The sequence below is a fragment of the Aphanomyces astaci genome (assembly GCF_000520075.1).
Source record: "Aphanomyces astaci strain APO3 unplaced genomic scaffold supercont1.6, whole genome shotgun sequence".
Taxonomy (NCBI): domain Eukaryota; phylum Oomycota; class Saprolegniomycetes; order Saprolegniales; family Verrucalvaceae; genus Aphanomyces; species Aphanomyces astaci.
The window spans coordinates 490,162-502,339 of NW_009798269.1; the positions used below are offsets into that span (position 1 = coordinate 490,162).

The 12,178-nt window shown below is 53.2% G+C and overlaps 6 protein-coding genes across 7 annotated transcripts; 2 read left to right on the plus strand and 4 right to left on the minus strand.

Annotated features, from left to right (window-relative positions):
- Positions 1 to 162: 162 nt before the first annotated feature.
- On the plus strand, positions 163 to 1,859 carry H257_03493 (hypothetical protein). The gene is made up of 6 exons (XM_009827620.1): positions 163 to 367; positions 420 to 764; positions 818 to 890; positions 1,008 to 1,066; positions 1,111 to 1,512; positions 1,579 to 1,859. Exons 1-6 carry the CDS (start codon positions 173 to 175, stop codon positions 1,774 to 1,776), a joined length of 1,272 nt encoding a protein of 423 aa, XP_009825922.1. The 5' UTR covers positions 163 to 172; the 3' UTR covers positions 1,777 to 1,859.
- A 273-nt stretch (positions 1,860 to 2,132) lies between these two features.
- On the minus strand, positions 2,133 to 5,526 carry H257_03494 (hypothetical protein). The gene is made up of 3 exons (XM_009827621.1): positions 3,001 to 5,526; positions 2,393 to 2,928; positions 2,133 to 2,302 (listed from the first exon to the last, which is right to left on the minus strand). The coding sequence occupies exons 1-3, from the start codon at positions 5,491 to 5,493 to the stop codon at positions 2,227 to 2,229; spliced, it is 3,105 nt and encodes a 1,034-aa protein (XP_009825923.1). The 5' UTR covers positions 5,494 to 5,526; the 3' UTR covers positions 2,133 to 2,226.
- Positions 5,527 to 5,834: 308 nt separating this feature from the next.
- On the plus strand, positions 5,835 to 7,720 carry H257_03495 (hypothetical protein). The gene is made up of 8 exons (XM_009827622.1): positions 5,835 to 5,931; positions 5,987 to 6,095; positions 6,154 to 6,454; positions 6,524 to 6,592; positions 6,659 to 6,760; positions 6,924 to 7,167; positions 7,208 to 7,365; positions 7,422 to 7,720. The coding sequence occupies exons 1-8, from the start codon at positions 5,868 to 5,870 to the stop codon at positions 7,647 to 7,649; spliced, it is 1,275 nt and encodes a 424-aa protein (XP_009825924.1). The 5' UTR covers positions 5,835 to 5,867; the 3' UTR covers positions 7,650 to 7,720.
- A 351-nt stretch (positions 7,721 to 8,071) lies between these two features.
- H257_03496 (hypothetical protein) lies at positions 8,072 to 8,963 on the minus strand (the record flags this gene model as incomplete). The annotated part of the gene is made up of 1 exon (XM_009827623.1): positions 8,072 to 8,963. A coding segment is annotated over one exon (736 nt), but the record flags the coding sequence as incomplete, so codon positions are not given.
- A 267-nt stretch (positions 8,964 to 9,230) lies between these two features.
- Positions 9,231 to 9,590, minus strand: H257_03497 (hypothetical protein; the record flags this gene model as incomplete). Its single annotated transcript, XM_009827624.1, has 3 exons — positions 9,231 to 9,251; positions 9,301 to 9,435; positions 9,525 to 9,590. The coding sequence occupies 3 exons, from the start codon at positions 9,588 to 9,590 to the stop codon at positions 9,231 to 9,233; spliced, it is 222 nt and encodes a 73-aa protein (XP_009825926.1).
- Positions 9,591 to 11,062: 1,472 nt separating this feature from the next.
- H257_03498 lies at positions 11,063 to 12,166 on the minus strand. 2 transcript variants are annotated; one of them, XM_009827625.1, is made up of 3 exons: positions 12,043 to 12,166; positions 11,618 to 11,987; positions 11,063 to 11,558 (listed from the first exon to the last, which is right to left on the minus strand). In XM_009827625.1, the coding sequence occupies exons 1-3, from the start codon at positions 12,159 to 12,161 to the stop codon at positions 11,073 to 11,075; spliced, it is 975 nt and encodes a 324-aa protein (XP_009825927.1). In that variant the 5' UTR covers positions 12,162 to 12,166; the 3' UTR covers positions 11,063 to 11,072. The 2 variants fall into 2 exon arrangements, with proteins under 2 accessions (XP_009825927.1, XP_009825928.1); XM_009827626.1 differs by lacking the exon at positions 12,043 to 12,166 and having other exon boundaries at positions 11,618 to 12,032.
- Between the last annotated feature and the right edge of the window lie 12 nt (positions 12,167 to 12,178).

Sequence of the window (12,178 nt, forward strand, 5' to 3'; positions counted from 1 at the left end):
CTGCCGTTGACCTGCGATGGCTTGAAACGGCCAATCGAAACCCAGCAATTGATTGGACCAATCCCTGAGCTTCATGAGGGGGTATAAAACATGCTTTTGCACCAATCACATGCGTCGAAAAAGCGCTCGACGACATCAACATCGTTTGGCATGTCATAATTCCAAAAGCGTCATGGACTGGTACTTGGACGAGCAGAGCTTGGCGTTACAGTACTACGCCGCGACCCCTGGTCAGCGCACCTTCAAGGTCCGGGTAGACGCTTTGTGCGACTATGTCCGTCCGCTGGTGCTCAAGGCATTTATCCAGCGCTCCAAAACTTGGGACATCATCACGTCCGACGCGGACCCACGGACGCCCGACCTGCTGGTACGTCCCAAGCATGACGATGATAAGTGAACATGTGGGGTGATGGTTGTAGTGGCAAGAATACGAAGACCTGGACTGGAAGGAGATCTTGCGTGGCCAAGTGGTGGCCAACTCGTACTGCGTGCGCAAAGGCTTGTCGCGCAAGGCGCAGTTGTCCATCTTCCTCTCCAAGTACATTCGCAAGCATCCTGGCTGTATCTTGAGCAAGGCGCTGCCTGAAACTCTGGTCGTGGACCTCTGGGACGCGTTCGACCAGAGCTTGGCCGACCTCGGCGTGAGCTTCCGCAACCGCCTCGAGTCGTGTCTGTGGGAAGTCAAGCAACTGTTCGACCCAGACAACCAACACGCGTACGCCCCCGACTCTTGCTGGATCATGAAGCCCAGCGCCACCAACAAGGTTTGCAGCTCATGATGCTCTTGGCTGCTGTCTAACGTGACCATCACTCCCAGGGAGCCGAAGTGAACGTGTTCAACACGTACGACAAGTTCAAGGATATCATTTCTAACTGGACCGACATCCGAGGTACACGACCGTCCCCCCAGCAATTATTTGTGCCTCCATAACAGCAATTTGAGCCTTGAACAACAACTGTATCATGACCATCCTGTTGCTAAATGCCAAGACCGTCGTCATCGTTAGAATGGGTGGTCCAGGCGTACATTGAGCGTCCGTTGCTTCTCCGCAACCGTAAATTCCACGTACGTCTCGCTCAAAGATACGGTTCGTCGTCACTGTATCGCAGGTCCGGGTGTACGTGGTGGCCGTGGGCGCGTTGCAAGTGTACGTGTATCAAAATGTGCTTCTGCTCACGTCTTTGAACGCGTACGACCCCAAGAACGTGGACGACAAGCTGTCGCACATCACCAACACGTACCAGCAGCAGGACCATCCGGACTTTGTCGAGGCCGACTGCGTGCTGCTCTTGGAAGACATGGAGCGGATTCTGACGCAAGATCGTCACATGTCGGCCACTGACGCCAAGAGCGTCACGACAACCATGCTGGCCGATATTGGCGCCATCACCCGCGAAGTGTTTGCTGCGTATCGGGGCGAGTTTTCCGTATTCCAGCCACTACCCAACTGCTTTGAAGTGTACGGCGTGGACTTTGTCGTGGACGAGGACTTTCACGTGTGGCTGTTGGAGGTTGGTGGATTCGATATCGTGAATTCGGAATTAGAATCAGCATCGAGTGGATATGTATGGACATAGGTCAACCCTGGCCCTGACTTCAAGCAGACGGGCGGCCGACTGCAGCCACTGATCCAGACGCTGTTTGAAGGCATGGTGGACATTGTCACAGATACGTTCTTCACCACCCCCACGACCCCCACGACGTACCCCGCGTTTGAAAAAGTGTACGACGACAACTGGGGCACGTCGGCCTCCATGACATTTCGAGAAGACTAAGACTGGCATGCATTGTTTGGAACCTAAACTTGTTGCTTACATGTTCGAAATCAAGATCTATAAGACTTTTGGATTGACCTCGAGTTTCCACATCGTAATATATACTGTATCGCAGCCACCCCAACTCATCGCATGCTTGTGCGTGCCAGCGTGTCGTCGGACCAACACCGACAACACTGTACAAGGCTATACTAATATAGTAAGTATACTATTACATCGTTCTCCTTCAATGACTTCTCCTTGTCTCCACCACGTCGTCCATCATATATATATATATATATATATATATATATATTAGCTTAGTCTTATCTTCTATTATTTTTATGTTATACAACACAACGATGAATATATATATATATATATATATATACTAGTATACTGTATCTCATATTTAAACTGTATTCTGTCGAGCAACTGTGGATTCCGCAACCAACCACATGCCCTTTAAGTCTACGAATAAAACTGGACACACTCGACCGGAGGCACAAACGTAGGGTCAAACCGGGCAAAGTACGCTTTCCACAGCCTACCCCATATATAAATAACGTTACCAATCCGAATGAAATACATAGCTCTGCACTCATAAATATATCCATCATAGTACATGGAAACGTACACAATGTTTTTCCATGCGGTAGACGGCGCCAGCACGGTGCGCTCGGGGCTGAACCGGGGGTTGGCAAACGTGTCGCGTTTTGATTGGACGTCGCACCAGATGTTGGTAGCTGCGTACTTGTCAAAGCAGTCGACGCGAGCCTTTTCGCAGTCAAACATAAAGTTGCCATACTTGCAGCTGTACACGTGGTCTGCCAAGAACAGGAGCAACGTCGACGCAAACTCAAACTCCGTCTCAAACTGCCGCAAGAGCTGGTGGATGCAGTCGAGCCAGAGCAAAAAGATGGGCGACCGCTGGTCGTTGGACACGTCACTGCGGGCGTGGCCACACCGGAGCCCAAATTGGTGGCCAAAGCTGCACCATTCCTTCTCCACGAGCACCGCGAACCCTTCCAGCGTCCGATAGAATGGATCCAGCATGAGCTCGGCAAGCGACACCATCTGCGCGGTGCGGTCCCATCCGTCGCTGCAGTGTGTGAGCACCGACACGCCGCTGTTGTGCACGTAATCGGCCAAGTCCCACGACGCCTTGAGCACCTACACACACACACAATACACCGTGTCACATATCTACCAAGTTATGACAATACATGCATTCATCGGATATACCAATCGAACGTGCTTGAGCCAGCCAGAATGGTCGATTTTGTGCAAAAAGCTGGCGCTGTCCGTCGTGTCCGTCGGATCGAACGCCGCGCTCACACTGGAAAACGCATTCCGAATCGCGTGGATGTTCTCCATGTTCATGTGCACGAGCTTGGCGCCGCGGTAGTTGGCCGTGCTTTCAGTTCCTTTGCCCATGGCTTTGTTCCCCGCCGCCGCGAGCTGCCCCCGCGCGTCCATGATGACATATCGATGCGCCGACGGAAACAACAGACTACTGCTGCTGCTACTTCCCCCTCCACACAACAAGGCCGCCACGAGCTGTTCGTCTTCAGCACACCGCGCCGACTTGAGACCCACGAGGGGCTGTGACGACCGCGCGATCACCGCGTGGTTTGTCGGGTGCTGCCAGCACACGACCGGGAGGCGCTGACTGGACCGGAACGCCGCTGCCGCCTGCAGCTTGACGTCCGACATGTCGGCCGGCACCATCACGAACCGCGGGTACGTATCACACAACAAGTACGCTTGATCGATGCATCGAAACCGGCCGTGGAGGAGGCCGAGGCGCTGGTAGTCGGCGCGGATATCGAATGGCGCGACCACGTCCGACGGCAGCGTGTGCGGGCGGTAGAAGAAGCAGAACGCATCCGTGAGCGACGCTGGGAATGCCAGCACCGACAGACACTTGTGCGTGCGTGTAAACTCTTGGCCATCTCGAAAGGCAAACTGAACTTGCTGTGTGTCTTTGCACACGAGCGTGAGTGTGTGGTGGTGATGGCGGGGGTGGTTTTGGCTCGAGGCGGCGGCGAGCGGATTGAAATCGAGCGGCGTCGCGTCCCCCACGAGAATAGCAGCCACAGACAAGATGGGAATCTCCCACATCGTTCCAATGCCGCTGCTACTGCCGCCGCCGCCTCCTTGAAATAGACACCGGTAGTTGGTCAGAAAGAGGCGACCGGGGACAAAATGCGCCGCGCATGAGCCCGACGCAGCGTGGAACACTGGCTGGTGCATGGAGGTCTCGACGTGGGCATAGCATTGCTCGCCATCGAGGAATGACGGCAGGGGCGTGTCGTCGGGGAGGACAAACGCTGGCGGGGGCGACAATGCCGACGACGACGCGAAGGATGTTTGGTGGAGGGGGGGGGCGGCATGCTCATCAGGCGGAATCGAGTCGGTGACATGCAGAAACGACACGTACAGCGGCCGCGGCAGCAGCGCAATATGCTTTTTGATCTCGTCCGTCGATATCTGATACATTTTGACGCCATTGATGCTCTCGACCAAATCGCCGACAAATACACGGCCGCTTTCAAGCGCTCGACCCGACACTTCCTTGACCGCTAGGCGAAAGTCATATGGGGACTGCGCGTTCGTGAGCACAATGCCGAGGGGGGATCCATCGTCAAAGCGCACGACGTCCATGTCGTCGTGGTCTGTCTCGATCATGGGATTGTGCATGAGGAGCGCGCTGTCGACGATCGATTGCGCGGGCAGGCCAACGGACGAAGGCCGCATGAGCAGCTGCAGGCACCCCGTGTTGTCGCAGTCCCGAAGCGCCGCGGAGAAGTGGACGAGGACCGCCACACACATGTACGGCAGCAGCTCCAAAGTGGTTGGGTCAGACGACGATAACGATGATGCGAACATGGCATCCCATACCCGCAATGTTTGGTCGAACGGGAATTCCCGCGCGAGAAGGAGACGCAGCCATCGAAGGCAGTACGTTTCGGGTAGCACTTGGACGTTTTGGAGATGGCGCGCGAGTTGGGGGTCGTGCTTGGCGAGCAATTCGTACTGAACGACGTGGCAGAGCAGTTGGAGGGCAGATTGCGCGGTCGGGCTCGGAAAGGAGTCGGCGTTGTCGGGACCGTTGGACGCGCGGAAGAGAGGGCGTTCTTCGAGCGGGACGGCGGCGCCGCGGTCCGTGGGTAGAGGGAAGAGAGTGGTGTCGTCGTCTACAGCGTCGGTGGACGGGGTGGCGTCCGACTCGACGGGAGCGATGGTTTGGATGGCATACAGTGGTTTCATCCACACCATGATGCGCTGGAACAGAATATACGTGTCGTGCTCGAGGAACTCGACGCGATCGTCGTCGCTGCCGTCGATTCCATCGACGCACGCGTATAGGACGACCGCGACGAGGTCGTGCATGCCTTGTCGGTATGCCAACGTCGGATGCTGCTTGCACCACACAAACAACACATTGCGCAGCATGTCCATGTAGTCCTTCCGCTCTTGGAAGAACGTTTCTTGACCTTGCGGATACAATCGGTCCAAGTCGGTGTTGATTTCCCGCACAAGAGTGTCGTCCGCGAAGAACTGGTTCCACGGATTGTCGTCAGCTTCGCTCAACGGGTGATGTTCCGAGGTCGGGCGGAACTTGAGTTGGTCACGCAGTGTCTCGTAAGCCTTTCGCTCTTGGAACAAGCTCCCGTCGCTGCCGACACCCAGGTACCGCATCCATCGAGCTCCATACCCGTCGTTGCCTGGCATATTTGAAGACCTTGGTCGGGTAAAGTAAGCGGCGAATTGTGCACGATCTTCGACGAAATAACTGCAGAAGGTAGTTTCCTTGCATAATCTATATGTTCAAATGACTCTATATGTTATTTAATGTTACAGGTTGTTTGTACGAGATTTCGACCACCAGATGGTTTACGCATTGTATTCAAATTCAGAGGTACAGTATTACCCTTTTCGCCCTTGCCTGCACAGATATGGTGAATATTGCATTCCCATTGGTTGATTTCTATTTTTAAAGCCGTTTCATTGGCTAATGCATAGCCCGGCCTCGGGTCCATCCAGTATTTGTTTGTAGAGGGAAGTTTAAAGGTCGGTGTGTGATATCCAGAGGTTCGTATTTTTCAATGCGTCGGCCAGCAGCGGACCTCAGCGATGATGAGGGCGGGTACGACAAGAAGACCTCCACAGGTACGGAACGATGCAAAGGTTGGATGCCAGCTGACTCTCATTATATGCCTGCCAGATTACGTGCAAGGTGGTGACGAAAAGCACGGGAATGCTGCCGCGCATCCGTCAAAATGCCGCATGATTGATCGATCCGCTGGGTCGAACCATTCACTCGGCACATGGAAGTACGTAGATTGACCTGCTAATCCGTCAACCAGCCCTTCATGTGTGTTATGGTCGTAGCATTCGCCGCCTTCGCGCGTCTGACGCGTACAAGCGGTACCTGTCTGCGCCGTTCCACACGTTGGTCAACATGAGCGTGTACAAAGTGGTGATCGGTCTCTCGCTTGTCTACTTGACTGTCATCGCCGTCTTCGGGCTGCTCTACCTCAGCATCGACAGCTCGTGCAACTTGGCCATCGCCACGTTCCCCCAAGGGTTCATCTTTTCCGTCAGTGTGTTGTTTACGATCGGGTTTGGTGTGGGTGGCAACGACGTGTTCTTCAACAGCTGCGGCAGTGCCATCACCCTCATCACGGCCCAGGTGCGTCAATCGTCGTCGTTTCTTGTCGTGCACTACCACCATCCCCGTCCTCATTCATCACGTCTGTAGACGATCGTGGGAGTGTTCCTCGATGCGATGGCGTTTGGTATCTTTTACCAGCGCTTTGCCCGCGGCCAAGTACGACACAATCTCCCGCATGTCTCGTTCCTTCGATCCCCATCTTAACGCTGGAATGCTCCCTAGTCCCGCGCCAACACCATCCGCGTGTCGGCCTTTGCTTGCGTCCAAAAGATCCGCGGCCACCTCTACTTTACGTTTCAAACGTGCGAAATGCGCAAGCACCAGGTATTCATCACTGTAACATTTTGAAATCCCATTTGTCTTGTTTTTATTCGAAGAATACTTTTCGTGGTCGTTCTTTAATTCGACGTTACGTTCTTTTATTCGAAGTCGTGGCGTTCTTTAATTCGACATCTGTCTTTAAACCCACCTCTAACATTGCTTGCAGCTGTCGGAAGCACACGTGCGATGCTATGCCGTGCTGCACAAGTCGGTGCATTTTCCCCATCAAGTGCACCATATGCAAGCGTACCCGATGCGGCTGCAGCAGCCGGATGACGACTTGAACGGATGGCTGATCTTGGCCTTGCCCACCATCTGCGTGCATCGGCTGGACGCGTGGAGTCCGCTGGCGCCGCCGCCGCTCGACCCAGAACCCACGCACAACCCCGCAACCCAAGCACTGTTCCCAGGTACAAAAGTGTTTCCTATCTTGGTCTAACGTGGTCGTAGAACCGCCGCAACGTGCGGTGGACATTGAGTCTGGCACCCGCGAAAACAAGTACCGCGTTGACAAGCCCGCGCTCTTCAACTCGGCGACCACGAACGTCTTGACGCCCGTGACCAAAGCCGACATCGACCGGCTCTTGCGCTTCTGGAGCGACACGGAAGTACGTCCATGACACAACTACGCATGTCCCCCTGAATCACACGATGGTGTGAGTAGATGGAAGTGGTGGTGGTCGTCGAAGGGGTCGACGCGGCCACGTCCTCCACGACCCAGATGCGGCACTCGTTTAAGGCGCACGACGTCGTGTTCAACGAACAGTTTGTCAACTGTGTGTTCATCGACAACGAGACCGGGGGCGCCATCATCGACTTTAAGCACTTTGATCGGACCACCCCACTCGACTTTGCGGCGATTCCCGTCACTACGCCGCGTGAAGCTGTGTAACGTGTCGTGCAAGGACTCGTAATACATACACATTACATTGGTTTTCATGCATAGTAATAATACCTTCGATTGCAAAATGATTGATAGGTTACAATTATTATGATATTCTACAGGTATTGTCATATTTGCTGTACCGCATAACTCTACCTAAACCTCTATAACTAGATAAGTTCAAGAGAAATCAAATATAGGTGGATAGAAATTATACGGAAGCACAGTGAAAATTGAGCATCATTCCTGATCGATTTGGACCATAACTTCTAAGATACTCTAATTAGGACTCTCTAAGCATTAAAATCGGATTTCCTGTGAAATTCTCTGCATGGAAGTATCCCTATTGTCTAGGCAATATAACCTATTTTGACTGAGGTACAATTCTTTAAAGCTCAACAAAGCGAAACCTATCAATCATTTCCAATCAATCGGAGATAGGTACCTGGTATGTATATTAGATGAAAAACTACGAGACGAGCACTTCAAATACATTTCTTGCAAGTTGGGTGGTGTTTAGAAACACCGATTTGGAGAAGAGTCGGACCGTTCGTTGACTCGTAAATAGGACAGACGTCGCAGGCTGTTTACGCCGACTTCTTAGCAGTTCGCTTGGCGGGCTTGGACGCAGCCGCCTTCTTGGTCACCTTCTTCGACGACTTCTTGGGGGCGGCCACCTTCTTGGCAGGGGTAGCGGCCTTCTTGGCGGGAGCAGCAGACTTCTTAGCAGGCGTCGCCTTCTTCGCTTCGACCTTCTTCACAGGGGCCTTCTTAGAAGTCACGGACTTCTTGGCAGCCACCTTCTTGACGACCACTTCCTTAGCAGCGGCAACCTTCTTGGCAGCGCTCTTCTTAGCAGCCGCGGGCTTCTTTTCAGAAGCAGCCAACTTGTACGAGCCCTTGACTTGGATCAACTTTTCGCTGTCCACGCCGGCCTTCAACGCCTTGTTCAACATGTGGCTTTGGAAGTTGTTGGTCTTCTTGCCTTGCACAAACTTGGAAATCGCTTGGCGAGACGATCCGTTGCGTTCGGCCAAGTGTTGGATGGCTTCCTTGATGCAGTCATAGTACGAAGGACCAGTGGAAGCTTTGGCGGCAACGGGGGCAGCCTTGGCGACGACCTTGGCAGCGGGCTTCTTCTTGGAAACAGCTCCCTTCTTCACGGCCGGCTTGCCCTTGGAGGTTGCGGCCTTCTTGGAAGCGCGCTTCTTGGACTCGGCGGGGGCGGCAGCGTCCACGGCGGCAGGGGCCACTTCAGTGGTGGCGGCAGGGGTAGGTTCAGCGGCAGTCTTGGCAGCAGCTCTGGTCATGGTTTCTCTCGTGCGAAATCGAAAATGACCTCGCAATTCTCACACCTATTTTACTGGAATTTGGAGTTGTTGCAATAACACAAGGCCCGCGATGTGATTGGACAGTTTAATTTTCAGTGTTTGATTGGTTAATTCAAATGCTAGGCAAGAGATGATTCGCGGAAATTTTGCTACAAGTCGCTGATTGGCGCGATTCAAATTCACCCGCGTCGAGAAAATGAGCCATGTTTCCTCCTGCTCCAATCTGATTGGCTGCTGAGGGTAATGCAATATTCAACCCTCACGGCAAGCATTGCTGATGCTAGACAACGATGACATGGCTACATATACGTATATCTACTGGATAGAACCTGGTGCTGGCTAATGCACAGTTCGTGAGCGAGGCGGTGCAGCGGGGGTGACCCGTGGCACAGAATGAACCCCGACACGAGCCAGCAGCTAATCCTTACTGCCAACGCCGCCGTTTGGATCAATGTCCACGTGTTCTGGTGCAGTTACGGATGAGCTGGCGTTAACATATATACCTTAGACCAACTCGATCTGGGTAAACACCGTGTCCAAATCCCGAACGGACGCCGGTGCTGCTCATCATGAGCATGGCCATCATGCAAATGACAAACGCCATCCACTTCCAAATCATCCTGCAATCCCATCGCACATGTAGCTCGTTGTAGTAATTGAATGCGAAACCGATGGTAACTAACAACACCAAGTCCTCTACATCTCACAGACTACATCCCGACACAGTGACGACGCAAGTTCCGGGGACTCACCCCAAGCGACTGCTCGCCACCGTACAAGCTTGGCCACCGCTCGCATAACCACGACCTCATCACAACCACCACAGGCATTAAACGTGTAGCTGGGCATTCCGTCGAACTGTACATCTCATGTAGCAGTCATTCTCTGCGGTACTACCTTGCCGTATATGGCGTTCTAAGCATCACAGGCATCGCAGAAAAGGAAAGAACGGTTGAAGGCAGAAATATTAACAATAAAGTTAAGACTCGGGGTGGAAGGCCGAGTGTTGCAAAAGTCCACGCCCGCTTGATTGCAGTTGATGGCTTGCAAGCCTTCCTCGACCCTCGATCATGTCCATGCCCATATGGGCCGTCTGGGGCATCACGCCGCGTCGTTGGCCCAGTTGTCAATCGTCCGCCAGATCCCTTGTGGCCATGATATCCTATGATTCCTATAAATTCTCCTTAGCATATCAAGTAACCACATGGAAGGGCATAGTGCAGAAACCACCTCACTTGCAAGTGCACAGTGCACTTTCATGGTACACCAACTACACAACTTGAGAAGCGCCATGACGTGGGTCCCTCGTTACATGATGCAACGTCTCGCAGTTATCGACTATGTAGGACATATGTACTGTTGCCATGGGTGTCGGATATGCTTCAGCATCTTCGCCAACTCGGTTGCAGCAGCATGTCGCGACCCCAGCAGAGCAAGTTTGCCGATCGAGCCACTTTCACCGCCCTGTCGATGTGGTTGTCCATGAGCCTCTAGATCTTGATGCGGGCAAGGCGGAGCTTTTCGATGAAGTTCAGCACCAGGTCTTGCAGCCCGTCCTCCACCCCCGTGGTCCCAACATATCAAAATGAGCATTCAATATGGTTATTGCAGCAGTGTTGTTGTTTATGTACCTACACCGGTAGTATACGTATATATCCACGACAAAGAGTCTCCACCTCGTCCACGAGTGTGTTAATAGCATTCGTTTGACTGGTCGCTCGCAATTGCATCAACGTCAAGTCGCGAGTGGCAGCATTGTACCTAACCAACCAGTCCTTGAACTCGACTTAGCCGATATCTGTTTTGGCGATGACGTAGGTACGCTGCTTCCGTCGGGCCAGTGGCTTGAAGTGGCGCTGGGTGGTCGCCACAACCTCCTGCGCATGACGCTCTTGATCGTGGGTCGTCCGTCGTGCGACGCTGGCTGCACCTTGATGCGTTTAGGTCAAGCTGTTTTGACCAGTATTTCCTAATTATAATAGAACGAACGTTACTGACAGTGAAATACTTCAATGATAATTTTTGATGTGGATAATATAATATAAATCCAGTACTATCTAAACAATACTACGTAGTACAAGAAAACGATTGTCAATCGCGTTCATATTATCCCGTGTCCGCGACGTTTCGAAGATTGCACAAATGCTTCGGCCATCATCGTATTGGTCGCCATGGGCAGCGGTAGAATAGCTCGGCTTCGGTCCACACTCGAGTTGCTCTTTGCGTGATGGTGTTGTCTATGTGGGTTGATGGAGTGTTTGATGGTCTGCTTTCTCGCTGCCACCATCCGATGGACAATCACTTGGTCTGGTTTCATGGCAAAGTACACTGCTTGGGCTCGTTCGACCTGGTGCCGCCTTGCTTCCAAAGCGGCCGCCGTGTACTCTTCCAGCAGTGCGTTGCGTCGTTGTCGTTTGAGAAATCCGTGCAATCTCGCCAACGCCGTAGTCAAATTGCGATGGCGGACACGATGAATGTACCATTGCCGCAGCCTCGTCGCGGCATTCCATCGTCGGCACTTGAACAAGTAGTGACGGACGAGGCGTTGGATCCGACCGGCGTTGGCATGGGCCCGTATAACCAGCCCCTTGTCCATTCCATATCGTAAATGTGTATGTGTGTTTTGGTCATGGCAGGTCAAAGTACCTTGATATGCCGACATGCTTTCAACCCTCGGCGGTGTCGGCGGGCCATGGCTAGCCGACGGATGCCTTGGACAATGCGGAACAAGCGCTCCGTCTTCCTGATCCGTGCGGCCCACATCGCCGCGCGCACGGCCTTTCTCGCAACATGCCCTCGCCACAGGGCTTGGAATACCCTTGCACCACGATGCCACGTCACCAAGAGATGTTGCTGGAGACGCATGACGTCCAAAGTAGACTCTTCGATCGCTACCGATGCCGTTTGCAGCTGGCTACTGCTGCAGTACCGCCGCCGCTTATCGTCCACACTGTACTGCACCAATGGTGCCATCACGTCGAAGTACAGGTGTCGATGGCGTTGCAACAGACCCAGCCTGTAGGTTCAGTCGCTTAGCCAAAAATCTCGAGTGAAAACCTTGTTATTCGTACCATGCATCTTCAGCGTATTTATATCCATGATCTGGCGACGTTTCCAGATACTCTGGCGTGTACGTGGCGAGTTGCAGGACATGGCTGGGCGGTAGTGGCGATGCCTCCGACGATTTCATGGGCGATTTATCTATTT

What these genes read in the sequence shown, in the direction of transcription:
- H257_03495 (XM_009827622.1), top strand. Translation starts at nt 5,868, where the DNA reads ATGCGTCGGCCAGCAGCGGACCTCAGCGATGATGAGGGCGGGTACGAC. An exon ending in CGACAAGAAGACCTCCACAG is followed by an intron (nt 5,932 to 5,986) that starts GTACGGAACGAT and finishes TATGCCTGCCAG; the next exon opens with ATTACGTGCAAGGTGGTGAC. An exon ending in AACCCAAGCACTGTTCCCAG is followed by an intron (nt 7,168 to 7,207) that starts GTACAAAAGTGT and finishes ACGTGGTCGTAG; the next exon opens with AACCGCCGCAACGTGCGGTG.
- H257_03498 (XM_009827625.1), bottom strand. Translation starts at nt 12,161, where the DNA reads ATGAAATCGTCGGAGGCATCGCCACTACCGCCCAGCCATGTCCTGCAA. An exon ending in AAATACGCTGAAGATGCATG is followed by an intron (nt 11,988 to 12,042) that starts GTACGAATAACA and finishes CTGAACCTACAG; the next exon opens with GCTGGGTCTGTTGCAACGCC. An exon ending in AAGCATGTCGGCATATCAAG is followed by an intron (nt 11,559 to 11,617) that starts GTACTTTGACCT and finishes GGAATGGACAAG; the next exon opens with GGGCTGGTTATACGGGCCCA.
- H257_03493 (XM_009827620.1), top strand. Translation starts at nt 173, where the DNA reads ATGGACTGGTACTTGGACGAGCAGAGCTTGGCGTTACAGTACTACGCC. An exon ending in AGCCCAGCGCCACCAACAAG is followed by an intron (nt 765 to 817) that starts GTTTGCAGCTCA and finishes CATCACTCCCAG; the next exon opens with GGAGCCGAAGTGAACGTGTT. An exon ending in TCCGCAACCGTAAATTCCAC is followed by an intron (nt 1,067 to 1,110) that starts GTACGTCTCGCT and finishes ACTGTATCGCAG; the next exon opens with GTCCGGGTGTACGTGGTGGC.
- H257_03494 (XM_009827621.1), bottom strand. Translation starts at nt 5,493, where the DNA reads ATGCCAGGCAACGACGGGTATGGAGCTCGATGGATGCGGTACCTGGGT. An exon ending in GGCTCAAGCACGTTCGATTG is followed by an intron (nt 2,929 to 3,000) that starts GTATATCCGATG and finishes GTGTGTGTGTAG; the next exon opens with GTGCTCAAGGCGTCGTGGGA. An exon ending in ACCGCATGGAAAAACATTGT is followed by an intron (nt 2,303 to 2,392) that starts GTACGTTTCCAT and finishes TATATGGGGTAG; the next exon opens with GCTGTGGAAAGCGTACTTTG.